The sequence below is a fragment of the Lepidochelys kempii genome, chromosome 7 (genome assembly GCF_965140265.1).
Source record: "Lepidochelys kempii isolate rLepKem1 chromosome 7, rLepKem1.hap2, whole genome shotgun sequence".
Taxonomy (NCBI): domain Eukaryota; kingdom Metazoa; phylum Chordata; order Testudines; family Cheloniidae; genus Lepidochelys; species Lepidochelys kempii.
Genome location: NC_133262.1, coordinates 80,525,523 through 80,552,704, shown reverse-complemented (window position 1 = coordinate 80,552,704; position 27,182 = coordinate 80,525,523). Strand labels below are relative to the sequence as shown.

The 27,182-nt window shown below is 37.7% G+C and overlaps 1 protein-coding gene across 1 annotated transcript in view; it reads left to right on the top strand.

Annotated features, from left to right (window-relative positions):
* The window catches only part of CTNNA3 (catenin alpha 3), a 928,894-nt gene that overhangs the window by 820,109 nt on the left and 81,603 nt on the right, over positions 1-27,182 (top strand). The window contains exon 13 of the mRNA XM_073353443.1: positions 16,014-16,106. Coding sequence (XP_073209544.1) covers positions 16,014-16,106 — 93 coding nt within the window. The remainder of the gene's footprint in view (positions 1-16,013; positions 16,107-27,182) is intronic.

Genomic DNA, 27,182 nt, shown 5'->3' with positions numbered 1-27,182 from the left:
GATTCAGTGCGGATCGTCTTTTTAAATACAGATAACAGAATTGAAGCTGTTTTGGGAAAATGTCAACATACTGAATTTTGAGTAAGATGTAGAGAATACTTTGTCAGAGTTGGAGGAGATTATCATTGTATTAATGAAGGACAATGAATCTATACCAGCTAAAATGGACAACCCAGAATTAAAGCCTAGCAAGGAATTTGAGACTGGTGAGGAAAAATAAAGTCTTTTTGTCAGTGACTGGCCATGCTTCAAAAGACATTTCACTGATGAACCAAACTCATTTATTTTTGCTAAATAAGCACATTTTAAGAAGGATATTCAGATAAATTTCCCTAATGTGGTCCAAATTACCCTTTCATAAAACATATCACATGAGGAATCAAGATTTTCAACCTGCGTTAGATCATTTGATCACACATAACCCAAAGATATAATTCTTTTGATGCGAGCTTGTAAAAGCATATGGGGGGGAAAGGATTTCTAGAGGCCAAACAATGTTTGCAAAAATTGATGGGTTTTTTTAATTCTCTGTTTTGCATCTAGCCAAAACGTTCCAAATGAATCGCTCTCTATTAATGATTTAAAGGATGCTGAATTGATTGACGTGTGAGAGGAAATAGAAGATGTGGACTGAAAAATCAGGCTGATTTCTTCATTGGGGTGTAGTTATAGGCCTCACCAGTGGTGGAATTTAAAACCTGATCTGATCTCAGGGAAATCATTATGCTAGGAGTGTGCAAGCACATAGTAAGAGATAACAATGCTCTGAAGAACTTACAATTTAAGGGCTTGATTTTCAGTATGATGGGCAACTGCGGCTCCCATTCATTTCCATTGGAATTATGGGTGTTCAGCAATTCTGCCAATCAGGCTTTAAATAAACAAGACAGACAAAGATAGGGAGGGGAAAACAGAGGCACAGAGAGGCAGAGTGACTTGTCCAGAGTCACACAGCAGATCAGTGACAAGAGCTGGGAACAGATTCCAGGTCTATTGAGGTCCAGAACAGTGCCTTATTCAATGGACCATTGCCTCTAAGCAATGCAGGATCAGGTACTTAAATATTTTATAAACCAAGAATTCAGTCACAGTTATGATCAAAGCATCAATGCTGCAAGCACACAGGTGCTTAACTGTTACACATATGAGTAGTTCAATTGAAGTCAATAGTATTACTCATGTGAATAAAATTAAGCACATGCATACACGTTTTGTAGTTTGTATATTTCTCAAGGAGATTTTTTTTTCATGAGTTCACATTGTTAATCCACAACTGGGGACCTAATTGGTTGGTACTTGCCTGGTTTCATTTTTTTCAGCAATGATTTGGGAGGAGCAAGTATAAAAAAGAAAATACACTGTAATTTCTGTAGTATTCTCCATTCATGTAATTGCTGGTAAAAATTTAAAAGTCAACTGATTTGGTTTGTCACTATGAGTGTTAAACTTCTAAACAGCATTTTCATTCTGAATCATATTTCTAAATTAGCTTCCCACTTGATGGAGCAAGTGTATGTCAGCCCAGCAAAGAAGACATGCAGTATAGTGTAGATGATGGAGGTGAAACGCTGCAAAGCTGTTCTTTTACAAAATGACACACTGCCTATTTTTTTTCCATTTAATATAAAAAGTGCAGATTAATGCTGTAAAGTTTTTAAACTAATCTGCACCAGATTAGGATAGATTTTCTACCTGTAGCAGAATTAGATCCAGGAGAGGGTTCAAGACTTGAACATAAGGCCATTCTGTGCTCCAACCTGGCTGTTACCCTCCCTCTTGACCCGTTAACTTTTTCCAGGGAAAAGTGGTGAGCAAAGGCGAATTATTTTGAAAAATGAAAGAGAAAACCACTTAATTATTGAATAATGCAAAGTAAATTGAGATGGGGGAAAATACACTTTTCCTGGTTTTTTTATATTCATATACATATATAGTATAGTTGGCCTGTTCAAATGAAGGCCATTGATGAAGAACTGGGGCTTAAAGGTCAAACTTGGGATGGAAATAGTTGTGAATCAGGAGAAGTGCTATGGCTTGCCCTTAAGGAAACTGCTTGTGAAGTGACAGTTCTAAAACTCATGTGCTGATCATGTATAGTAGATTTTTTTCCTCATGGTAAATTGCGTGTCTAAATTATACACAGTGAAAAATGTGGTCAGTGGTATTGCTGAAAATGAGTAAAAATAGCTGGTGTAAGAAAAGGGACTCCTAGGTCCTTTGTAGCATAGAAGGAGGTTCTGAAAGAGTTGCTGGGCACTTTGAATGATGTGTAGGAGAGAGCCACTTCTGATCCAGTTTAGTAGTTCCATAGGAGAGTTCTAAGGCTTAGAGATGTGGATAGCAAAGCTGTAGGCAGCTAGATGCAGTCCCATATTCGCCAGGTGTGTCACTGATACTAACTGACATTCATATATTTGTCCTAATGTCGCTGTTATTTGGGTCAGGAAAGAGGCAGAATTTCCTCCTCAATTCCTTCTCTGAAGGATAGCTCCAACTATCTGCTCAGAGCTCCATCTCTTCTTCTTTCCCTCACACTTTCTTTTAATAAATTCCCTGGGCCCTGCTGTACCCCTCAGTGCAATACAGCTGGAGAAGAAACAGAGACAGCAGGGAGGAAAAGGAGACTTGCACTGAGGGCCAGATCTTTAAAGGTATTCAGGAACTCTAATTTCTATTGGAATCAATCGGAGTCAGGTTCCTTTGAGGAGCTGGGCATGTTTGTCTCTCAGCTGTCATGGTGTGTTGCTGGTAAAAGCAAAGAGGGGCACAGTGGAGGTACATTATTGATAAGGAATAACTAGGGGTACTTAAAAATGTTCTGTCAACATTTGTTTCAGTGAAAAATGGGGTTTCAATTTAAATAAAAGTTTTCAGAACATCTGTTTCCTTGAACATTTTTCATTTTTTTCATCAGAAAACGAGTAACTTGAAATTTGTTTGTTTTTTAGCAATTTTTGGACAAAAAAGATTGGGTTGCATACTTTTGGTTTTCAGCAAAAGTTAAAATTTTCAGCAGAAAAAAAAAATTCTACGCGACTCTTGCAATAACCGGAAAGTGACATGTAGAGTTAGTACTACCTCTATGCAGTGGAGGCCCCAACAAGCCCCATGGACAGGAGAAAAATGGAGCAAGGAGGAGGCCTCCAACAAAATCCACGTAGCTTAGAAGACAGTGGGTGATGGATTGCCTCCAGGCCTTTCTCTCCAGCTGTCACCTCTTGCTTCATTTTGTCAGCCTTGGGGATGTCACTGCTTGGAGGTGTCGTGAAAGGGATTTGATCATCCTCCCTTCTTTATGGCTAAGAAAATTAACTTTTCCTGTTTATAACTGACTTTAACTGTTAATATTTTGCCACTGTGTATCTATCATGACTTTTATCACAGCCACTTTTAATAAATTAGAAGTAGTTCACCAACATTTTATCACTATGTTTTAAAGCAGTTTTAGACAAATATGGTCTATGTGTTTCCTCCTTCTCCCACACCTATGTATAAACACAGTGCTTGGCAGTAAGTATTAATATAATTCAGGTTTAAAAAGTGGTGCTGCAAGTCAAGAATGGCTGGTAAGTAATATGTCAAATATGTGTTCCCTACATGATTGTCTAGGGCCAGATTCTGACACCATTAACTCACACTGAACAGTAACTTACTCCAAGAGTAGTTCCGCTGTGGTTAATGGGATCTCTTGTGGAGTGAGATGCTTCATAACATGACTAAATGTGTTAAACTCTGTCCCTTAACCAAATATCCAGAATAGAACAAATAAATTAAAGTAGTCTCTTTGCATTGGTGTTTTCAAAGTAGAATGTAGTGGACCAGATTCGAATGACATCAGAGTAACTGTGGAGTAAGCCTATTCATTGCAGTGCAGTTACTCCACATTTGCACTGGTTCAATTGGGATCAGAATCTTGCTCAATGATGCCTAATGAGCTGTTACTATACCATATTTTAACATTTATTTTGAAAAACAATTACTTGTAAAGGAGTGTTTGATTAGCAAAGAGAGCCTGAGCACAGGTTAAGTTGAACAAGTGAAGAAACAGATTGACAGAGCATTTTTTTTTAATACAGCATACCAAGTTTGTAATTTTTTTTGCTGTGCTAAGCTTTAAGTTTATTCACAAGTAATAGTCCATGTGACTGTGTTGGTTCCAGCCTAACTCCCTGCATTCCCTGTTTTCCTAGTATCCCCTCAATAATAATCCTTCTGGGAAACACGAGTCCTCTGACTCCAGTTGCAGAAACCAAGAAACCAGAAAAAATTAAACCACACATACAAATTTTAAAAAAGGCTTAGAGTTGAGGGTCATAGCTAAATTCAAAGCTACATATTAGGCTGATATATCTTCCTTCAGTTACACCATTGTGTCTGTCATAAATATAAAGGGAAGGGTAAACCCCTTTGAAATCCCTCCTGGCCGGGGAAAGCTCCTCTCACCTGTAAAGGGTTAAGAAGCTAAAGGTAACCTTGCTGGCACCTGACCAAAATGACCAATGAGGAGACAAGATACTTTCAAAAGCTGGGAGGAGGGAGAGAAACAAAGGGTCTGTGTGTCTGTCTATATGCTGGTTTCTGCTGGGGATAGACCAGGAATGGAGTCTTAGAACTTTTAGTAAGTAATCTAGCTAGGTATGTGTTAGATTATGATTTCTTTAAATGGCTGAGAAAAGAATTGTGCTGAATAGAATAACTATTTCTGTCTGTGTATCTTTTTTGTAACTTAAGGTTTTGCCTAGAGGGGTTCTCTATGTTTTTGAATCTAATTACCCTGTAAGATATCTACCATCCTGATTTTACAGGGGGGATTTCTTTATTTCTATTTACTTCTATTTTTTATTAAAAGTCTTCTTGTAAGAAAACTGAATGCTTGTTCATTGGTCTCAGATCCAAGGGTTTGGGTCTGTGGTCACCTATGCAAATTGGTGAGGCTTTTTATCCAACATTTCCCAGGAAAGGGGGGGTGCAAGTGTTGGGAGGATTGTTCATTGTTCTTAAGATCCAAGGGTCTGGGTCTGTAGTCACCTAGGCAAATTGGTGAGGCTTTTTACCAAACCTTGTCCAGGAAGTGGGGTGCAAGGTTTTGGGAAGTATTTTGGGGGGAAAGACGCATCCAAACAGCTCTTCCCCAGTAACCAGTATTAGTTTGGTGGTGGTAGCGGCCAATCCAAGGACAATGGGTGGAATATTTCGTACCTTGGGGAAGTTTTGACCTAAGCTGGTAAAGATAAGCTTAGGAGGTTTTTCATGCAGGTCCCCACATGTGTACCCTAGAGTTCAGAGTGGGGGAGGAACCTTGACAGTGTCTATTTGTTTATACATTATGGCAAATTTAAGACAATGCCTACCTTGAAATTTAACCTTCACTCTAAATTTCCTTGGGGTTTTTTGGTCTTTTATTTTTGGTGGGTTTTTTTTAGTTGTGGCCCCTTATTACAGTTCTGATGGCTTAATAGATGCTTTTGGAAAAAGCTGAATGGACAATTGTTTGGATTTTTTGTGTGTATTAAAATGAATTCCTGAATAACACTGCTAAAAAGCAGCCAAACTCTTCGTTCTGTATTCTTGGATTAAAAACCAAATAAACAAAGTTGCAGATTTATCAGTTTTTTAGAAAGATAACCTGGAAATACTAAAGGTATGCAAATATCTGAATTCTAAAGTCAAACATATTTGTATTCATTATTTTACCTAAGATGCTACTAGTAAATCAAATATAGGGGATATGTCATCAGAAGGGGCCTTTCATTTCATAGAATCGAATCCAAAGCTTAGCTCAGGGTCGCAATTCATCTGGGTGAGGTATGACTGACTTACTGTTGCACCTTAGAGCGAGCATAATGTCAGCAAGTTGTAAAATGCATCAGTACTGGACTTGGCTATGAATATAATAATAATTTATAGCCTTCAGCCTGGGTGAAATGTCTCATGAGGAAAAACAGTGAGAATGCAATGGTAATCTCATTCTACTCAAGTCTGGAAGGGAAAATGCATTCTTATTACTTGTACAGCACTTCAGCAGTAATACTGTCATAATACTCCTAAATAGACAGGGACATATTTTGGATGCATCTTTGATGGAATAGATGGAAAATTTTAACAGATAAACTGTCAAAATTCAGCAGTTTCTCAATCTGATTGCTGAGGGTAAAATATTATAGGAGAGCTGTACAACTGTAAATGGTTTTTTTTATAGTTTACCTAAACCTTCAATTTCTAAACTCCAAAAAGTTAAAGATGGTTGTCAGTGTTCTCTCCCAACTCTGAACTCTAGGGTACAGATGTGGGGACCCGCATGAAAGACTCCCTAAACTTATTTCTACCAGCTTAGGCTAAAAACTTCCCCAAGGCACAAATCTCTATTTGTCCTTGGACTGAGGTATGCTGCCACCAACAAGTGATTTAGACAAAGAATCAGGGAAAGGACCACTTGGAGTTCCTGTTCCAACAAAATATCCCCCAAAGCCTACACCCCCTTTCCTGGGGAGGCTTGAAAAATAAACAAGGTGGGCACAAACCAGACCCTTGGGTTTGTAGGACACTAAAAACCCAATCAGATTCTTAAAAAACAGAACTTTATTATAAAGGCAAAAAGTAAAAGAAGCACCTCTGTAAAATCAGGATGGAAGGTAATTTTACAGGACAATCAGATTCAAAACACAGAGGATTTCCCTCTAGGCAAAACTTAAAAGTTACAAAAACCAGGGATAAACCTCCCTCTAGCACAGGAAAAATTCACAAGCTAAAACAAAAGATAAACTAACACATTTCCTTGCTTTACTTACAATTTTTGTAATCTAGATGCTAAGTTCAAGTAGGGCTCTGGGAGATGTATTTTCCCTGTCCTGATTCCTCGCTGACCCGGAGAGAACCAACAAAGAGAACAAAGCAAAAACCTTCCCCCACAGATTTGAAAGTATCTTCTTCCCTTATTGGTCCTTTTGGTCAGGTGCCAACCAAGTTACCTGAGCTTCTTAACCCTTTACGGGTAAGGAGGGATTTTATGATACCCTTAGCTGTATGTTTATGACAATGGTATTACAATTGGTTGAAAAATTTATTATTTTCTGAAACACTGTTTGACTAGCTCAATGTAATAGCAACTTATTCTTTCTATATTGAAAAATATTGGTGTAAACTCAGAAAATACATTTCCTATAAACTGTTCCAAACATTTTGTTCACAGAAAAAAGTAGGAATTCTTAAATTGGAAATAGTGATGCTTATGAATTTCCTTACTCAAGAATGTCTCATGTGGCACAGGTGACTCGGAGTGCATGATTAAAGCTGCTCTTAAAACCTATTACTAAAATACTAAAAAATAAACTACTAAAAATACTTGGGCAGAATACTTGCATATGTTCATTGTCATACAACTGCTTGTAATAAAGGCAGTAGTTCTTTTGACACGTGGTACGTGGCTGTGAGCACTGTCTTTTATCCGGACATAAACCCAAGACAGGGAAACTCCAGTTGGAAATCTAGACACCTGGCTGGGGATGGACTTTGTGTCTTGACATAACAAGAGTTTGTGACATAAATCAGAACTGAATACCGAAGGGCAATTTTTCTGCTGTTAACTACATTGTTTGACCCCTTATGGGCTTGGGGAAAAAAGAGAAGTTGCTGCTGACTAATGGTGTTGAGTAGAGCTGATGGGAGAACGACAATTCCATTTCGTGGCAACTTTCAAGATTTTGAACATTTGTTTCTGCACTGGAACAAAACTAAAACCTTTTAAACTTTTTGCAAAAATGGAATAGTGTCAAAATGTCCATTTTTGGATTGAAACTTGAGGTTTTTTCAAATTTGGAAAGGCATGTGGGTGTGGCTTGATGGTTAGGGAATTGGTCTGGGAGGTGAACAAACACATAGGTTCAAGTCCCTGCCCATCTGCCTGATAAACAGTTCATTCCAGATCACTCTGACTCAGCGGAGAAGGGACTTGTACCCAAGTCTCCCCCAGACTAGTGCCCTAACCACAAGCTATTGTGTGTAAAAGAGTCTTTCTCTCTCTCTCTTCCCCAGCCCGCACAAAAACTTTGGCAAAACTGATATATCTCCTTGACATTTTTTGGCTTAGGAAAGAATGCTGTGAAGACATCTCCCATTTCCCTCCCTATGAGAAATTAACACCATCTAAATGGCCTAAACATAACTTCAACTGTTGGAAATTAGGACGTTAATATTGTGTGTTGTTTATTAAACACCATCCCTGTTTTTTGATGTGCCCAAAACATAGAGGAAGACCCGGTCCCTCCTCTGTGTTCCTTTCAGTCTAACAAAATAGACAGACAATGTAGTCTGGACACTGGAGGAACTGGCTTGTGCAGAGGAATAATCTTTGAGTGGCACAGAGCTGTTACAGAGTGTCCTTTGGCTATGAAAAAGGGAGCTCGGACCAGTGAATCTTTATGCCCAGCTGATCCCAGCTGTTGGAAGGGCTGCTGGGGTCTGTTGACAGAATAAATTAGATCAGCCTGAAGGCTGATATTTATGCCAGGACAAATATGGTTCCTGGACAAAATCCAGTGCTAGTGGGGTCATCCAGTGTTCCTCAGACACACAAGAGAACCTGAGGCTGGATCCAGTTACAAAGCTTCTATCATTCTATCAGTGACCAAACTGAATGGAAGGATTAACAAAAATAAATCTGCAACTAGGGTTTTTGATTTCAAAAGGACTGACTTTCAAAAATTAAGGAAATTAGTTAGGGAAGTGGATTGGACTGAAGAATTTATGGATCTAAAGGCAGAGGAGGCCTGGGATTACTTTAAATCAAAGCTGCAGAAGCTATCAGAAGCCTGCATCCCAAGAAAGGGGAAAAAAATCATAGGCAGGAGTTGTAGACCAAGCTGGATGAGCAAGCATCTCAGAGAGGTGATTAAGAAAAAGCAGAAAGCATGGAAGATGGGAGGGATCAGCAAGGAAAGCTACCTTGTTGAGGTCAGAACATGTAGGGATAAAGTGAGACAGGCTAAAAGTCAAGTAGAGTTGGACCTTGCAAAGGGAATTAAAACCAATTGTAAAGGTTCTACAGCCAAACAAAGAAAGAAGTGGGACTGCTAAACACTGAGGATGGAGTGGAGGTCAAGGGTAATCTAGGCATGGCCCAATATCTAAACAAATACTTTGCCTCAGTCTTAATAAGGCTAAAGAGGATCTTAGGGATAATGGTAGCATGACAAATGGGAATGAGGATATGGAGGTAGATATTACCATATCTGAGGTAGAAGCGAAACTCAAACAGCTTAATGGGACTAAATCGGGGGGCCCAGATAATCTTCATCCAAGAATATTAAAGGAATTGGCACATGAAATTGCAAGCCCATTAGCAAGAATTTTTAATGAATCTGTAAACTCAGCGGTTGTACCGTATGGTTGGAGAATTGCTAACATAATTCCTATTTTTAAGAAAGGAAAAAAAAGTGATCCGGATAACTATCGGTCTTGGAAAAATTTTTGTAGGAGAAAGTAGTTAAGGACATTGAGGTCAATGGTAATTGGGACAAAATACAACATGGTTTTACAAAAGATAGATCTTGCCAAACCAACCTGATCTCCTTCTTTGAGAAAGTAACAGATCTTTTAGACAGAGGAAATGCAGTGGATCTAATTTACCGAGATTTCAGTAAGGCATTTGATACCGTGGCACATGGGGAATTATTAGTTAAATTGGAGAAGATGGGGATCAATATGAAAATTGAAAGGTGGATAAGGAATTGGTTAACAGGGAGACTACAGCGGGTCCTACTGAAAGGTGAACTGTCAGGCTGGAGGGAGGTTACCAGTGGAGTTCCTCAGGGATCAGTTCTGGGACCAATCTTATTTAATCTTTTTATTACTGACCTCGGCACAAAAAGTGGGAGTGTGCTAATAAAGTTTGCGGATGATACAAAGCTGGGAGGTATTACCAATTTAGAGAAGGACCAGGAAATCATACAGGAAGATTTGGATGACCTTGTAAACTGGAGTAATAGTAATAGGATGAAATTTAATAGTGAGAAGTGTAAGGTTATGCATTTAGGGATTAATAACAAGAATTTTAGTTATAAGCTGGGGACGCATCAATTAGAAGTAACGGAGGAGGAGAAGGACCTTGGAGTATTGGTTGATCATAGGATGACTATGAGCTGCCAATGTGATATGGCTGTGAAAAAAGCTAATGCGGTCTTGGAAAGTATCAGGCGAGGTATTTCCAGTAGAGATAAGGAAGTTTTAGTACCGTTATACAAGGCACTGGTGAGACCTCACCTGGAATACTGTGTGCAGTCCTGGTCTCCCATGTTTCAGAAGGATGAATTCAAACTGGAACAGGTACAGAGAAGGGCTACTAGGATGATCCGAGGAATGGAAAACCTGTCTTATGAAAGGAGACTCAAGGAGCTTGGCTTGTTTAGCCGAACTAAAAGAAGGTTGAGGGGAGATGTGATTGCTCTCTATAAATATATCCGAGGGATAAATACCGGAGAGGGAGAGGAATTATTTAAGCTCAATACCAATGTGGACACAAGAACAAATGGATATAAACTGGTCATTGGGACGTTTAGACTTGAAATTAGATGAAGGTTTCTAACCATCAGAGGAGTGAAGTTTTGGAAAGCCTTCCAAGGGAAGAAGTGGGAGCAAAATACCTATCTGGCTTTAAGATTAAACTCAATAAGTTTATGGAGGAGATGGTATGATGGGATAACGTGATTTTGGTAATTAATTGATCTTTAACTATTCATGGTAAATAGGCCCAATGGCCTGTGATGGGATGTTAGATGGGGTGGGATCTGAGTTACTACAGAAAATTCTTTTCCTGGGTATCTGGCTGGTGAATCTTGCCCATATGCTCAGGATTTAGCTGATTGCCATATTTGGTGTTGGGAAGGAATTTTCCTCCAGGGCAGATTGGAAGAGGCCCTGGAGGTTTTTTGCCTTCCTCTGTAGCATGGGGCATGGGTCACTTGCTGGAGGATTCTCTGCTCCTTGAAGTCTTTAAACCACAATTTGAAGACTTCAATAGCTCAGACATAGATGAGAGGTTTTTCACAGGAGTGGGTGGGTGAGATTCTGTGGACTGCGTTGTGCAGGAAGTCGGACTAGATGATCATAATGGTCCCTTCTGACCTTAGTATCTATAAATCTGTGAAAGCTAGGAATCTTCCCTTCTCCTTTCAGTGATTACAGTCTTTTGCTTCTACGTCCTCATGTGTCCCAAGGTGCTGAATGGATCTGAAGTGTGATATTATAATATATAGAAAACCTTTTTCAGGGTATATTTTATTTAGAGATTTCTTAAATAAATGTCATTTCCTCTACCCTTCACCCTCCAAGGCCTCTACACTTAGGCTTATGATACTAAGTAAGTTTGGCTATAGAGAAAAATGAAAAATAGCACCCATAAAATTTTGAAAAACTCTCTCAAATATTTCTGAAATAGTCTTTCTGTAAAATGTGTGGCATGTAGAGAATACATGATGGTTTGGTGTGTTTTAAAGGCTTTACTAAAAGTCATTTGGGATGATCTAAATAGCTCGCTTGTGAGTAATGAGACCATTTCAAGTTCATGCCAGTAAAACCGTTATACCACACAACCAAGTATTCTGCTATTTCCATATATTTTACAGAAAAACTATTTGGGAAATGTTTGACTTTCAAACATTTTTATAGGTACATTTTTATTTCTTTCACTTATAAAGCCATGCTGCCTTTCTACCATGAGTCCAATTGTACAGTCGTCAGAGGTGGAGAAAAAAAATTAACTAATGTTTAGAAAAATCTCAAAATTATTTACAATAGCTTTCTATACTTAATGTAGTAAATGTAAGGTCCAATATCTTGTGTTTTACTAGAAGAAACACAAGTCTCATAATTTTGGAATGGGAGAATTATTTCTAGCCCTGTTTGGTTGTTATGAACCTTAAAACTAGATGAGGACTGACTTGATCTAGATAAAATTTTTTGGCCAAATGTGTTTTTTTGGCAGAAAATGCAGATTTGGATCCACCATAACATTTTCTGAATTCATGTCCACTTTTTGTCATTGTTATGGTTGGAAAAAAAACCATTAAAAATAAAAAAGCCATTGTTTGTACATTTTTGAAATGGAAACATTTTAATTTTTCCATTTGAAACTTGTCATTTTGAAATTTCCTTCAGTTTTATTTAAAAAGTTTGTAAAAGCTTGAAATGAAAACGAAACATTTCATTCAATGAAAAACGTTATTTTTTTACATTTTGACTCACCAAAGACAAATTAAAAATATAGTTTCAAATCAACTGAAAATGAACTATTTTCAATTTTTCAGAACTTCCAGCAAACCAAAAAATCAGTTATTCGTACAGCTCTAGGATTGACTTCTGCCTGTCTTTATGCCAGCCAATGTAATTTTGGGGAGCTAAATGGTAGTTTGTTTTTTATGCTCTTCAATTCTTGGCCTCTTTACCTAGACTGCCTACTAGGGTCTCAATTAGTTCTAATTCTAGTGCTGGCGGTTTTTCTTGAACGGAGATATGTCCACTAAGAATCTGACTTAGTTCACACTGTGGGCTGTCAAACAGCTTTTAGATGGTAACAACTTTTAGTTATTATTAACTTATACAGAAGTCTAACCTGTGGCCTAAAGCTAAAAGACTTCACAACATATTACCAATCCTCCGAGCGTTCTGGCTCACTGTAACCATTCATATTTTATTTATTTATTTTACAAATGAAGAGTCTTAAATGTTGTAGGCTTTACAATCATATTTGCCTGAACAGTTGATCATACATAGTAGAGGCTGTAAATATTGTTTAATTATTATATCTGGACACGTTTTCCAAAGCTTGCAATTTACTGGTATCAAACTCTATACTAGATCCAGGTAACTTATCTCCTAGAAACATTGTTTTGTATATTGGATGAAATTCATTCCTTTGTGTAGTTCATTTTGGGCATCTGACAAAGATTAAATTTTAGGGTAGTGCTTGATCTATACATACAAAAAATACCAATATTTCTTTCTGACTGAAACTATAGAGTTAGTTCAGGCAAGTACTCTTACAGTTGTATTAATCTCTTCATAATGGATATATCGTCCATAGATGTGGATGTCCCAGATATATGCACATAATGTGCATTGTCCCAGAGTCTCTGTTTTTATTAATGTAAATTGGAGTGCACCAACAGAAATCTCTTTTCTATAATTACAGTGCTCTCCAGCTCATTTTCACAGCCAATGTCTAATCCTGTACACTTCACAATCACATGAATTTCATGTTTTTATTTGCTTACATGGTTTCTTTGGACTGGTACCATAAAACAGCAAAACTTATCATTTGTTTTTTTGTTTTTTAGAGTTTTTCTGCAGCCACATCCATATTGTTTTATTTGCTGGATTATTTGGGGTATAATTCAGGATTTATGCACATGGCCTGAGTTACCTGGGTAGTAAACAAAGGATTGAGTAAAAGGACAAAGGGAGAAAAGTAGGGGTCTTCAGAGCAGGAGACTGAGTGGAGGGAGAGAGAGAGAGCCACAGTGGGAGTTTAAGGGATCTGGGACATATATAAAATGGCTACTACCATGTGGAGGTGAGCATTGTAATTACTGTTGCTCAGAAACTGATGTGTCCAAATCAGTTCCAAATTTGGGATTTTTACATCACTCTACAAAATGACAGCTCTGAGCAGGAGCAATCTGTTTTTGCACTAAAGATGGGCCGAAATCAGAACTCTAGTTCTGAGCATCCCCTGTATTTTCAGGGGTGAGGATATTGAGAACACAGGGAGAGAATTTGGGGGGCATTTTGAGAAAGGAGAGAGGGAAGGGAAATCACATTCTTTCCCAGCACATACAACAGCTGTAAACTGCCGGTGGTGCTGGAACAATTTGTATAATGGGGGTGCTGAGAGCCATTGAACCAAACTGTAAACCCTGTAAAAGATGGAAACCACTTCAAGCCTGGGGTGCGGCAGCAGCATTCCCAGCACCCCTACTTCCAACACTAGCACAGAAGCAGAGTCACACGGAACAAGAGGAGGATTTCTAGTTCCCTGCTTTGTACAAAAGAGCTTGATGTTTTACAGACAATTTGGGAAGTCCTTGAGGTGACATTTTAAGGAGCCAGGGCAGGGGAGAGTGTGCTTGCATAGTGTACGACTGAGGGGGCAGGGAAGAAGCAATTGTGCAGCCACATAATTCTGCAAGCAAATGCTTTGTTACCCAATAGCCCAGTCTAAACTTACTCTTCACTGCACATAACTCCTGTGGAACCTGTTTCTTGGCATTACAGAGGGGCTGTGCGTTACTGTCCCATTGAGTGGTTGCTGGCTGAGGGATGAATCTGAATTACCTATATACATTGGTGGGCTCTACAATGAGAGGAAGATTGGTCCAGTGGTTGAGGTGCTAGCCTGCCACTCAGGAGACTTGAGTTCAGTTTCCAGATCTGTTACAGACTTCCTCTGTGACACTTAGCCTGTCTGTGCCCCCAGTTCCCCATCTGTAAAATAGGAATAATCATACTTCCCTACCTCACAGGTGTGTTAAGAGGATAAATAAATTAAAGCTTGCGAGGTACTCAGATATTAGTGCAAGCGTGACCATTAAGAGTGTAACATAGCTAGAATGAACTCTTTTTCACTCAGGAAAAAGACTTGGGTGTGCATTGTGGATATCTCTGCTATAAAAACTGCTTCTCAGGGTCCACCAATAGTTTAAAAAATTATTAAAAGGTAATGTTATTTTTATATATATATATACACATATACGCACTCAAAGCTACACTCTTACATGCAATATTCTGTTCAGTTCTGGCCACTCCATCTACAAAAGGATATGGTAGAAATACAGGAGTTCAAATATAGGCAACAAAAATTTTTAGATACATGAAAAGGCTTCCCAGTGAAAAGAAATTTAAAATATTGGTCCTATTTAGACTACAGGTGAGAAGAGTAAGAGGGAATCTGTAGCGATATACAAAATGAATCCTCTAGAAATGGCAAATTGAGGTCTCCTATTTGCCCTTTCTCATAATGCAGTAACTAGGAGACATTCAATAAAACCAAAAGACAACAAATTCAAAACTGATAAAAAGAAATGCTCTTTGTCACAGTGCATAATTAACCCATGGCACTTGGTATCTCTGAGGCCAAAAGTTCAATAGGATTCAAAAAGGGGTTGGACATTTAGTTAGATAATGAGAACATTCAGAGTTACATTAGATAGGATAATAACTTTTTTTAAAAGAAAAATAAATGATACAAACCCTGATGTTTCTGGGCATAAGCCAAGCACTAATTGATGGGGGGGTTAGGAAGAAACTTCCTCTTTGGGCAAGTTATTTCACAATAGTCTACCTTCCTCTTAAGTACCTCATGTGGACACTGTTACTGACAGGTTACTGGGCTAGATGGGCCACTGGTCTGATCCAGTATGGCAATTCCTCTCCTCCTTGTGTAGCAATGGGTGGATGGCATAGTTATTTCTTTGAAGTGAAGAGAAATTAAAATTTTTACTTTTTATTAATGAAAATGCTGGCTAAATCTCATCCATCTCTGATCATATAGGGGTTCCCTGTAATATATTCTTTCTAGTAGCAATAATGCCAGACTAGAATACATGTAAACACAGACAGTTTACTAAATGTCTTCTCCAAAATAGAACCCACGACCATAAAATGGCTATTATGATATAATCCAATTTTTTTCAGACTATTTTTTTTTAACATTTACTAATAGCACAGCTCTGTTGGTCTTTTAAGTGGACACTTAGGACAGGTTTAATATATTTTTGATAGGTTTCAGAGTAACAGCCGTGTTAGTCTGTATTCGCAAAAAGAAAAGTGTACTTGTGGCACCTTAGAGACTAACCAATTTATTTGAGCATGAGCTTTCGTGAGCTACAGCTCATGCTCAAATAAATTGGTTAGTCTCTAAGGTACCACAAGTACTCCTTTTCTTATATTTTTGATGTTTTCTAATATTACAGTTGCTAACTATAAAATGGAATAACATCATTTTTGTCATACTTTTCTCTTAGACGCCAGAGGAATTGGAAGATATATCGGACCTTGAAGAAGACTACGATGCACACAGTCGTACCAGTGTTCAAACTGAAGGGAAAACTGACAGGGTATGTATCAGACTAGTTTAATAAAAAGCAGTTTGGAGAAGGTAACAAAAAAACCCTAACCTATTGTATTGCTGTTCCTGCGAAGCAATTTTATGTCAGGAAGTGAATCATCAGAATGTTGTTGCCCTCTTAATACATTTTTGAAAATATGCATGGGACTTAGAACTGAAATATATATGTATTTAAGTGACAAAGACAGACCTGATTAAGTTGTAAATATCCTTTGAAGATTTAAACCAGCCAGGCAACTTCTTACACATAAACACATACCTATGTAGAATTCAACTTGCTAAAGTTTAATAATCTTTGAGTTTGCCTAACCAAGGTTCGGTTAACCATGTATTTTGGCATTCCGGTTTTATTTGTGCTTTAAGTTTGTGATGCACTGTATCCAAAATATGACTTCTATATAGAACAAAAACAGCCCTGCAGCACAAAAAGGACTTGGTTACAGGCTTAGCTGCACCAATGTGTGCATAATGGGATTACTTCCTGAGGAAGGAGTAAGTTCTTCGACAACTAATATAATACTATTATAACAGAAATAATAAATAGATCTAGTAAAAATAGTTATGAAACCTTTCCGTAATTTAAAAATGGATTTCACAAGAAAATTTACATTTTCCAGCAGTGTTTTTATTTTTTTGTTTTTGATAATCAAAAATATTTAGCCTTTTTATAAACATAAAAAATCAGTGAAAATTTTGAATGAAACAAGAAACAAAAAACAAAACAAAAAATACTGCATTTTCCACAAAATTTTTAATACATTGTTTTTGACCAGCTTTAATTATAAATGAATAATTTTTAAAATAAATTTAAAAAATAAACTTTTGGGGCAGCATGCGGTCAAGTCAAGCTCTTAAATGTGATAATTAAGGATTAGATTACTCTCATTCACAAGTAGTCCAACTGTAAGTGTTTCACAATATAGTCATAAAGAGTTAATAATCATAGTTGTCATACAAATTTACTAGGAATTGTTTGAATTAATTCAGGTATAGTGGATAACTGACTGCAAATCTACCTTTAAAAATTAGAAAACTATTGTTAATCTAGGAAAGTATTTACTAGGCCTGTGGTGAAAAAAGTTAAACTGACACTTTTTAAAAAAGAATTGCAGTGTTATTGGATGTATTTTTTCTTTCTAAGTAGAATACCAGTGCCTAATAAATGGTACCATTTTGCCTAGGTCTCATTGAGAGAACTGGATAAAGTTGGAGAAAAAGCTTTTCAGGAAAATACACATGAAAATTTTGGCCAGTTTGTTCAATGTGATTTTACTCCCCTTGAAATATTGATTTTCATTTTAGTAAAATTTTAAGATCTTGAACCTTTCTTTTTTTTTCTTTTTTTCTTTATTTTGGGGTGTGGGGGGTGAAGCAAGAGAAAACTCATCCCCTTAACACAAATTTTCATAACACTTGAGTAGGCGTTCCATCCGGGCACACCCCCGAGCCATACTTTCTGTCTGGATCTAAAAATCTCTTCAGTTTCTGTTTGGTGCGAAGGCGCTAGGGAGTGACTTCAGCTCCCATCACCAGGGTCTTCAGCCTCAACAATCTCTGCTTTTTAACTGACCAAGGCTAATTTCAGTTTGACCAAATCCTTTATCAGGGCAGCAGCATGCAATATTATGTAGCCCTTGGCAAATCACTACAAGGTGCCCTTCATCTAAATAGTATGGTTTTGCTTGTTTTTTGGAAAGCAACATTGCGGGACCAAAATGGCTTAATTCCCCAGGTTCAGTTACACGATAATTAATTATCAATTGATTCTTAAACCATAGTGTGAGAAATGTAACTACTGTGTGAAAGATTATCTCCTACAAAGTTATTACTCAATAAATACAGTTGGCAAGTAAGATATAACAGCTGCCCTTTTCAATCTAAATTATGCCTAGAAATATTTACCATACTTCCTCCCTATTACAAGCTAAAAAATTCTATTGTAGCTAAGGAAAGCAAGGTCATTCTCTAAAATACTATCCACATGTTTTGTCTGTTAACAAAACAAACAAACAAAATACCTCAGACCAGTCCTTGAAGGTCTCAGGCTAACATAAATCTTGACATAAGCATTTTTAAATAAATGTTTAAAAACGTCCAGTTGTCAATAAGTCACAAATATGAGAAATAGTTGAGGTTTATTGGTTTGGGATGCGTTACTGCACTCAGACCCGACAGAGTCTAGGTGTGAAGTAGGTCTCTTTATAGGGTTAGTCATTAATTTCTGAAAAATTGCCACACTCCTTCCAGCATATCTTTCATTTTTTAAAAACAAATGCCCCAAATAATGCAAAAGCCATCTCCCATGGAGTGGTATTAAATCAAACTTTATACTATAGTGTGGAACAACAAAGACTGTCACAAAAATTGTGTAGCAAGCTTCAGTTATTCTAAATTAAGGGTGTGGAGAAAAAAATGTGAACTGAGAGGGGAGAAGACCAGTACACAAAATCTTTTATTTATTGACCCTCCTTACACTTGATGTTTACCTGTATAAGAAAGAAGCAACCAAATATCTAAGCCTAGCTACAAATCAGAAGGTATGTCTATTGCAGGCTGTGATTGCCACTTGAGTAGACATAGATTAAAGCTAGCTCGGGTCCCAGAGCAGTGAAGCTGCAGCAGCTCATGCTCCAGCCCAGGCTAGGCACATGAGTAAATTGCCCAGGCGAGCTTTTACAGCTCATGCTAATGCACAGGCTCCTGTGGTTTCACTGCTCTGGGGCCCACCCAAGCAACCTAGCTCAGGTATGTCTACTGGAGCTGCAATCACATCCCATAACTGCAATATAGACCTACCCAGAGACTATTGACAAACACTGTATCTCTAACCTGTATCTTTAAAAGACAGTTTACAGTGCAGTGATTGCGTTATAAGGACTCCATTACATGAGTTCAGAGTAGCTTTTGCTTACTCTTTGATCTCTTTCTGACTGATATTTCCACATTGAGAATTTGTTTTATATGTACATATTAGTCTCAAAATCAGTTGTCCTTGAGCATAACAGCAGTCCTGACTTGACTTGTGCATTCAAGAGAGCAATGATTTATTTTATGTAAATTCCTCCATGCCAGTCTGTGTGTTTCCACCAGCAAGCAGGCCCCTTTGAAATTACCTGTCTTATTTCACTTCTCTATTAATCATGTTGTATTTAATCAATAGGGTAGGAAAAAATCTGCTATACATCAGCCACTGTGACTGAAGCTGCATATTCACTAGCAAACAGTGCACGATGCAGAGTATTCAGAGTAGGGATAGACATCACTACAGCGAAAAGCTCTAATAAGGTCAAAATTGTGTCTTTCATTTCTCATCCTTGATAGATATGGAGACCTTATAAATGGTATTAGTTATTATTTGTAACTCTTTCAGAAACCAGGAGGAGAGAGTGGAGTTTAGTGTTGAGAGCAGGGGACTGGGTATTGACTTCTGGATTATATTCCTGACTCTGTCACAGACTCGTTATGTGGCCTTTGGAAAGTTATTGCACTCCTCTTTCCCTTCGCTCACCTATCTGTGAAATGAGTGGAGCAATACTCACAAGTACCTCAACAGGTTTTTCTGAGGTTTAATTTAACTTGGTAAAATGTTTTAAGATCTTTGAGAAATTACAGAAAATAATAACCATTAAATGTTTGTAAAAACAATTTTACACCCTTGAATGAAAGACATGGGGCCAGATCCTGAGCTGGTGTAGATTGGTACAGCTTCACTGAAGTCAATGGAACTATGCCAGTCCATTTCACATGAGCATCTGGTCCACCAGGCACAAAGTTGTCTTCTTATAGATCTATGGTTATCTGAATGAAAATTCTCAGTGCCTTGCAGTCATTTTTTTGGAAGAAATGCATGCCATCATGATCAGATACTGAGACTAATTATGTCATATATATAATGACAAAGAGAACACTCATATTTAAACATCTGTTATGAAGAGGCTAGGGAAGATAAAAGTACCTAATTTAATTTAAAAATTGTGATTTTATTCACATCAAAAATGCAGTGTTTCAGTGCACACAGAAATCATTTTACAAAAGACTGAAGCAAAAGTTATGCTTTCTCTCAGGTAACTCCATGCCCACTCTTAGTCTCAGAGTTTCTTTTACACTGCTTTCTTCTTGAATGCATTCAGATAGGGTGCTCCAGAGTCCACCTGTCTCTCTATATGAATTTGTCCTTTGTTTTGTTTGCACAGCCATTGGGAGCCAATGAAAAGTTAACGCATTGTGTGCAATATTGTGAATGAGAAAATCCATAAACTTTTTATTTGTTAGCTTGTTTCACATGTGAGATCTACATTCAATGTAAAGAATTGTGCCTATTTAAGGTTTACACATTCTTTTTAAATTAAAGTTTGTATTCATCTTTTAAATTACTATTATGTAACTGTAATAAAGGAAAAATAGACAAGCATTTATAAGATTTTTATTCATACAAAAAGCTTAAAAAAATCCAACCTGGACCAGAATTCCATTAAACATTTACCAAATGCAACAGAGATGATGGTGACGACAACAACAGAAAACATTGTGTAATTCAATGACAAAATCTAAAGGTACTTGCATCACGTTTTGACACACAAAGCAATAGCAACAATAGAAATCAATTTATCATTAAATATGTCAACTATTCATATTCAGGTAACAAAGAATTATCTAAAACATTCTTTATATAAAACATACATTGTTATTTTCATTTAGATTAGCTTTTTTTTTTTTGGCCCAACTGTGTTAATGGGAAGATTTTGGTATCTTCATAAGTAAAAAAAGTCATTAAAAAAACCCAAAAACCTGTCATAGGTTTAATTTTGCCAGAAGCAACACAGAATCTTGAAAGCGTAATGACAAGAATTCAGGGCATAGTGCCAATAACTTTCTTCTGTAATTTTAAGTACTTCTGCTAATAGTGGCTTTAATGTTTAATACAGAGCACAATAATCCCTATCAAGAACAATGATTCATCAGCAGTATCACATTTCCCTGCATAATTCATATGTTCTCATAATTTCAGTAAAGGAAGGGACTGGAGTTATTGGATGGCTCAGGGCATTAGCAATGTGATATGTAGCCTTTCATCTTCGGGTTTAAAATCTCGCCCAGGCTTGGCATTTTTAAAGGGTGCTATTATGTGGTAGCTGTTCAGTTTCCTGTGCAAAATGAGTTTGGTGACCTCAATCTGATTCTTTGTGGCTGGATACCTGCCTACATCATAAATAGTACAAAAGTTGTCACTTACTGGAATCCATCTTGGTGAGCTCAGCAGTTGAAAGAATGGGCAATGGTGGCATGGAAGCTAAACTAACTTCTCACTCCTGAAGTAAGTCTCCTCCAGGATAGGGCTGAATCACATTAGCAGGGCAGTATAAGGGAGATGGCTAAAATTAGATAAACAGAGTGTGCTAAGTTAAAAAGTAATGTGTAAAGTGGTGCAAGAATGGAATCCGTAATCGATGTCATGAACACACAGGGACATGAAGGAGGTTCAGGTTAAAATACTGTGATGGTTACTTATTTTAAACTTTCTGTTATTCTCACATTGGTTGTTTTTTTTTCCCCTCCCCTCATCATTTAAACCAAATTTCAGTGGAATATACTCATTAGGGCTGGTCAAAAAAATTCAATTTTAAGTTATTTTATTGAGAAACAGTATTTTGTCAATGATGACATTTTTGGCTTTTTCATTTTCTATGAAATTTCAAAATGAAAAATTTTGATTTTTTTTAAAAAGTGGGAAAACTGCTACTTTCTCTCCATTTGTATTCCGTCTACCTCTGCAATGGAAAAAGTGGGGAAAGCTAAAAAGAGATGGGAAAAATACTTCCCCCACCAATTTTTTTAATACTCTAATATTCAGATACTTTTTTACACTCCAGTAATTACCAGCAAAATGAATTCAGAATGTACCAATCTTCATACCCATCTTCTGGGACTGTCAAAATATTCAGTTTTGTTCCAACACACAAAACACTTTTGACACAGAGTTTTAAAGGAAATTAATTATTACATGTTGAGAGAGATTCTGTCACTGTAAAAAGACCCCCAAAATAGATATTTAAGATGATATTGCAAGAAGCAGAAAACTCAACATGCTTACAAAGGGGAAATGGTTCAACTTGCCACATTCCTTGTAAAGCTGTCCAAGTGTGCGGCACTTCTTCTTTTCCTGCTCTTGCTGGCTCCCACATTAAATGCATCTTACTATGGATATGGAAGCCTGACCACCTGTCTCCTTTGCTGTAGTCTCACTGGATATAATTCTGGGGGAGTTGTGCCTCTTGTGACTTTCATCCTTTCTCTTGAGGCTTCTGCTGCATGCCACATGTCTAAGCATCTGTCTAATTCAAGATCACCTTCCTGGAACAGCTGCTCCTGTAGGTGGTGATCCTAACTGCTGCAGAGTATCCTCGTCCCAAATTAAGGAGTCTGTCAAGTCCCCAGAATTACAGGTAGCAGTCAGTATGTCTCAGGGGTCTGTCCCCTCCCCTTTGGAGTGGTCTGTAATGAAAACTATGTTTCATTCCATAGTTTTATTCCACTTTGGGAGGCAATAGGTCTCCTATGACTGCTGTGAGGATTGAGGCAGTGGTGAGGTGGTGCCTTGTTTCCAGTAAAGTAAAAAATACTGTTTTACTTTCCAGCTGTTGTTGTTCTCCTGTATGGCCAAGTCTGTGTATAGCTCGAACTCCTCCTTCTACCAGGTCCATTGCTGGGCTAAGACTGTGCCTGCAAAGTCCACTGGGGAGGCTACAGAACAAGTTGCATTGCTCATGCTGTCAGCTCCTGCACTTAAAAGAACTCAAAACTCAGATTCTGCCACCATGTTTTATTAGCAAAGAGTGAAGCTAACTGCACATTATGTTGAACAAGGGGAACTTTATTAAAAGCTGTGTGCTGCTCTGTCCATTTTGCTTCCAGCATAACTACCCATGTTCTGTGTTCCCCTAGTGCCCAGTCAATAACCATCCCTCCCCTCTGACTCTAGTTACAACCGATGAAAATACACTCTGTACTCTTTCTTCTATGAATTCTTGAATCTTCAGATTTCTATGTAGTATTTCTTTGTCAAAAAACCTTATGGCTGTACACATACTAGAAAAAATAAGACTTTTAATTAAGAGATAGCGGACAGGACTTTTGTTATCTGTTATAAGAGCAATCCCTTGCCACACTGTGTACTATGCTCAGAAAAATATTCACTAGAGTCTTGCATACAAAACACATATCTGTGTTAGTAACCTTTACCAAATACATACCTGTGTACTTGGTAAGCTGTGCATATCTGAAAAACCTACATTTGAATGCAGCCAAATTTATGGTCATACATCTAGGAAGAAAGAATGTAACTTACAATTAGAGCTGGTTAGAACTTTTTTGCCTAAATATTTGGTTTTACTGAAGTGTTTTGCACAGATGAACCACTTTCCACAGAATTTTCATCAGAGAGAGAGAGAGAGACTGACTCTATTGATGGGAGGCTAGGGTACTGGGCTGGGATATGGGAGATCCTGCTATGCACGATATAGAATGACCTGGGATAAAAAACTCTGCTCTGAGTCAGGGAGACCAGGGACTTGAATCTCCCATATCCCAGGGCAACACCCTAACCACTAAGCTATGGACACACATGTTTTTGAGAAAACATTTGAAAGGTTTGGGTTTTTTTCCACAGAGGAGTGAAAACAAATTGTGAAACTTCAAAAGTTGCCACAAAATGGAATTGCTGTCCTCTGATCTGCATGAATTAAAGTACAGATTACACGCTGTGTCCTGAAAAGCAATGGCTTTGGAAAGTAGTCATACACTGTGTGAATCTATGACACCAAACTGATCTGAAACTTAAAGATGGTCAGATTCAATGAAAGCCTAGTTTTATTTGTCATATGCCAGTTTGCCCATCCCTAGTATTATGACTAATGAGGTGGATAACAATAAGGCTAAACCTCTCAGAAGTCAGCAGATAATACCCTCTTTGAAGTTACCCAAATATCACAGAAAAACAGGCTAACCAATATATTTAACTGAGTTTTATTTTAAAAAAATATTTTCTTTTGTAAAAGAACCAAAATGTGAGCAAGATGGTTCCCCATCACCACTCTCAACTTACTAACACCATTATCTTTTTACTGTAGTGAAGAAGTTTGCAACTATTTGTGCTTGTTATGGAAGTAATAAAAACTTGCTTTCATTTGTTGGGCAAAATAAATCTGCACTTTCATCACAGCAGATTTTAAATTTAAATCGTTATTTCACATTTACCTTTACATTGTATCTCGATGCAAAATCACACCTGTCATAAATATAAAGGAAGGGTAAACCCCTTTAAAATCCCTCCTGGCCAGAGGAAAAATCTCTCACCTGTAAAGGGTTAAGAAGCTAAAGGTAACCTCGCTGGCACCTGACCAAAATGACCAATGAGGAGACAAGATACTTTCAAAAGCTGGGAGGAGGGAGAGAAACAAAGGGTCTGTGTGTCTGTCTATATGCTGCTTTTGCTGGGGATTGACCAGGAATAGAGTCTTAGAACTTTAGTAAGTAATCTAGCTAGGTATGTGTTAGATTATGATTTCTTTAAATGGCTGAGAAAAGAATTGTGCTGAATAGAATGACTATTTCTGTCTGTGTGTCTTTTTTGTAACATAAGGTTTTGCCTAGAGGGATTCTCTATGTTTTGAATCTAATTACCCTGTAAGGTTTCTACCATCCTGATTTTACAGGGGTGATTCCTTTACTTCTGTCTACTTCTGTTTCTATTAAAAGTCTTCTTGTAAGAAAACTGAATGCTTTTTCATTGTTCTCAGATCCAAGGTTTGGGTCTGTGGTCACCTATGCAAATTGGTGAGGATTTTTACCAAACCTTTCCCAGGAAGTGGGGTGCAAGGGTTGGGAGGATTTTGGGGGGTAAGACGTGTCCAAACTACGTTTCCCAGTAAACCCAGTTAGAGTTTGGTGGTGGCAGTGGATATTCCAAAGACAAAGGGTAAAATTAATTTCTACCTTGGGGAAGTTTTAACCTAAGCTGGTAAAAGTAAGCTTAGGAGGTTTTCATGCCGGTCCCCACATCTGTACCCTAGAGTTCAGAGTAGGGGAGGAACCTTGACAACACCACACTTAAAAAGCTGTGGATGTAATTTTGGGTTTGTTGCTACATATGTTTTCAGTGCAGTATCAGAGAGCTTAAAGAAAAATCAAGGTCAGCGGGATAGCATTTTATGATTTTCCTTGGTCACTTCGTTCCAGTGAATAAATTGTCATATTCCACTTGGAAAACGTTACTCTGAATGCACAAGCAAAACATCATACCTCATGGTTCTCCTATTAAAATCTCCTCTTTTTTATGGTTGCTAAACATGGCTCTCCATTCCTAGACTCAAACATTATTAAAACTGTGGGCTGGGAGTGTTAGACCTCTCCATCAGCTGATAGAAGATAAGAAATATGATAGTTACATATTTGCTATGTCAAATGGACAGTACTCTCCTGCTTTTGATCCCTTTTCCCTCTTTACCCCTTGCTCTCCTTTCTTTCCATTTAATTTCTTGCATTATTTTCAGTTAGTAGAGCTCCCCAGTCACAAACAAACACCAAGTTCCTCAGTTACAAAGATCTTATCATGATTTTGATCTGCCCGTATATTTGGTCAGTTTCATGCTTTTTTACATTTTAAAACAAACATTGAAAATACTACATAAAATTGTCAGTTACACTTTCTAATTTGGTGCCTGTAATTACACCATGGATATGCTTTATGAAACCTATAATTGCTAGTAATTCATATAACTAGGAAAATTAACTGTGTGACAGAGTAATCACAGTGTAAATAAAATCTACGTCATGTATGTGGATTCCAAAAGTACATGAATTACTTATAAAACCAAAAGGATAATATAAGTAATTCAGCCACCTTCTTAACCTTCCAGTTATATGAATTAGTGGTAATTTGTTATAAACAAGAATAACCACAGTGTAATTATATTGTAATTGCAGTGTAACCACAGTTTTGTAATAACTGTCACCATATTAGAAGATAGATCCATTACTTAAATGTGAGTGACTATGCAATAGCTACACCACATCATTCACTTTGAGAGAAGGGAAGGTTAGTAGTGGGATGAAAGGGATCTATGAGCTCAGAACCATGGAGGCCAAAGTTCTGCAAGGATTCTTGGACCTCAGGGTATCTGTGTAGAGTGCCTGTCCTGCTGCTTGCTTTCCAGTAACACCTCCAGGACAATATTCTTTTCTTTTAATTATTTTTATAATAGTCTAAGAACCACTTGTTTTTTCAACCTATGATGATATTGACTTAGATCCTCGGCTGCAGCTGAAGGAGTGCTCGGTACAGTTTAGGAAAGTGATGCAAAATTGGCTTTAAGCCTGCCTTTTGTATCCACAAGCTTTGGGTCATCCTGGCATTAGTCCAGTCACCTAAAGGCTGCTCCAGTTACGCTGACTTCCAATGGTTCTGAGAAACCTTTATGGCAGCCAGGGATCATAACAGGACTAGGCTGGATATGCCCCTCTGTACTGGTCACAGGCACGGGAGGGAGCACGGGAGCATCTATGGTGCGTCTCATCTACCCTTTTAATAGCTGAATTCATGCTTAAAAGTGCTTTGTGCCAGTGGAGCAATGCAAAATGGCTTGCATACGCCAGAGTGTCCAGCTCATTGATTTGAGTTTTTGACTGGCTGTAATAATTTCACAGAGAATTTCAGGGTAATTTTTTGCAAGAATCTGATTCCTATGCAAAAACCTTACCCAGAAATAATGTAAAAGAAATTATTTTGTAATGGGTTTGGCATGCAGGCATCCAACACATCATTTTGGTAATGATGTTCTCAGTATGCATGGGACTATTTGGTCCTTCACTGTTTTCAGCTGATTCAGTTAAAAAATTATTCACATCAAGGCCAGCCAGCCTGCAGAAGTCATATTGTTCTCTTTAAAATCAGTGTTTGAGTTACTTTAATTCTGAAGGGAAGGGTAACTCATACAACTGTCTTTCCTTATCTTGGAATGGTTTTTATACCTGATAAACATGCATACTGTATCCAATGGCTGGAGTATTT